Source organism: Parasteatoda tepidariorum, chromosome 10 (genome assembly GCF_043381705.1).
Source record: "Parasteatoda tepidariorum isolate YZ-2023 chromosome 10, CAS_Ptep_4.0, whole genome shotgun sequence".
Lineage (NCBI taxonomy): Eukaryota > Metazoa > Arthropoda > Arachnida > Araneae > Theridiidae > Parasteatoda > Parasteatoda tepidariorum.
The window spans coordinates 30,917,149-30,919,551 of NC_092213.1; the positions used below are offsets into that span (position 1 = coordinate 30,917,149).

Genomic DNA, 2,403 nt, shown 5'->3' on the forward strand with positions numbered 1-2,403 from the left:
GTTTTATCTTAATGGAACGTGATAGTGTCTTGAAATTATTTTTGTTACATTTTTGACTTAATGAAATGAATCTCCATAGTTATTTCTTGTAAAAAGGGACAAATGTTGAGCAGAAAGGCAAGAGCCTTGAAGCTATCATAAAAATGAGAGCAATGCTTCTCTCTCACGGTGGCTTCCTCGACTGCCGCCAAGAAGGCACGCGGAAAAGCGATAAAACGATATACGGTTAAAGTTAGGGTAGGGTTAATCGACACGAAAAAAGAGTCAAACAAGTTAAATGAAGTAAAAGGCTATTGCGGTTAAAAAGAACGAAAACTGAAAAAAACTATTGAGGAGTAGAAAAACAACGCACGTGTGATGTAGCAACATCACAGGGATGTTGATCGTAGAACTTCACCACCTTTTGTCTTTAACTTTACGAGTCTGATGTTTCCATCTCGTGACGTGAACACTTCGATGATTTTCCCTAAAGGCCAATCCAGTCTCTTCGCGTTGTCACTGGATATCAGCATAACATCGCCTATTTTGATAGGTGAAGAACTTCGCATTTTTTTATCGAATTGTCTTAGCTGTCCCAAATATTCAGAACGAAAACGTCTTTTTGAACGAAATCTTGTCTCAATCTTTGACGGTAGGCAAACCTTTTATTCAAAGATTTACTGCCCAATTGATCCAGGTCTGGTACTCCAATTTTTTTGAACTCTTGAAGGAACATACTAGGAGTAAGAGGCACTAGATCACTTATATCTTCACTGGCGTATGTGAGAGGTCGTCCATTGATGATACTTTTACAATCACATAAGACAGTATTTAATTGCTCGAAGTTGAGAGACGTCCGACCTAAAACTTTGCGAAGTATTCGCTTGAGAATTCCAATCAAGCGTTCCCAAAAGCCACCCCACCAAGGTGCAGATGGAGGGATAAACTTCCAGTTAATCTTATTCACTGCACTATTTTTAGCCACTCCATCCAATTTATCTTTTTAAGAAGATTGTTCGCTCCAACCAAGTTTGTCCCGTTGTCCGAGTAAACGATAGCTGGTCTTCCTCTACGAGCCACATATCTTCGAAAAGTCTGTAGAAAATTTTCATTGGACAGTGAAGTAGTTAGTTCCAAATGAATTGCTCTAAACACAGCACAAGTATAGATGACAATCCACGACTTCTGATTTTCTTTCAGATAGAGAGGCCCTGTAAAGTCTATTCCTGTAATTTCAAATACAGAAGCTGGGCGATTCCATGAAAAAGGGGAAAAGCATCGGAAAATTCAAATAAGAATAATGTTATTATTTTGGATTTTTTCTGAATTAGAAAGGTTTGAAGTTTGATAATTTATAAAAAAAATTTTTTGAGAATTCAGTTTTTTAGTGTTGGTAGCCCATTGAACATTGGCATTTGCTTGTTCTGATTTGGGTGAAGAACATGGTCAGATTCTTAAAATCAGTAACTTAACATTATCTTCCTTTCAAAATGTTCCAAAGAATAAATATTGTTTATTACACTTAGTAGAAATATTGTGCAATGTTAAAATAACTTTTTGTTACTAAATTCACTTAATTATATAAATTTCAACTAAACATTAATGCATGTAACGTAAGTTACCAAAAACTAGGAAAAGTTTTTATGTGTAAAAAAAAAAACATGTGATACAAAAGTAAGAATATTATTTTTCTTTCTTAGAGGCTAGCACTAAATAAGTAGCAATAGTTTTTTTTTTCAAATATTATTTATTTACTGTTTTGTGCACTATTCAATATATGCAACGTAAGTTACTGACTTGCATGTAATGTTAGTTACCAATGTGAAATGAGTTCATTTCTTTTGAAAATTGGCATATAAACTAAATAAGATGTATCCAGTTACAATAACAAAGTTTAAATAAATAAACACTGCCTTAGGATATTAATTTTATTGAAAATCTTTGCATTAAGTCATTTTATTGGATGTTGGCATTCATATGTTTTCAAAGTTGGACGAAATCTCTCTACAAGCAATCTCTCTACTGGCAAGAAGAAAGTACAAGCACGTTATCTTCTTCATTCAGTTCGAGAAATGTACCAAATTTTTATGGAAAAAAATCCAGAATGCAAAATTGGAAAACTAAGTCCTTTGAGCTACGTCCAAAGCATGTCTTGCTTAGTAACAAACCTCCTGGAAATGTTTGTCTTTGTAAGTATCACGAAAACTTCGGATGAGCTAGGGGAGAGTGGGGTCAATTGTAACAGGGTACGATTGTAACAGAGCAAAAATTTCGAGTGTCGGGCTTAAGATTTGGTTCTTAGGGGGCGCACAAGGTGTATTTAATAAATCTACATGTACACCCCTGCTGGCAACCATTTTTATGTACTTTTGAAAGAGTTACATCACAAAAGATATTTTCAATTATATGAATATACATATAGGG

General features: G+C 34.5%; 1 protein-coding gene across 1 annotated transcript in view; it reads right to left on the bottom strand.

The window, feature by feature from the left end:
• Nucleotides 1–565: 565 nt before the first annotated feature.
• LOC139426828 (uncharacterized) overlaps nt 566–2,403 on the bottom strand; it is a 10,203-nt gene continuing 8,365 nt past the window's right edge. Inside the window, exon 4 of the mRNA XM_071186920.1 lies at nt 566–978. Coding sequence (XP_071043021.1) covers nt 566–978 — 413 coding nt within the window. The remainder of the gene's footprint in view (nt 979–2,403) is intronic.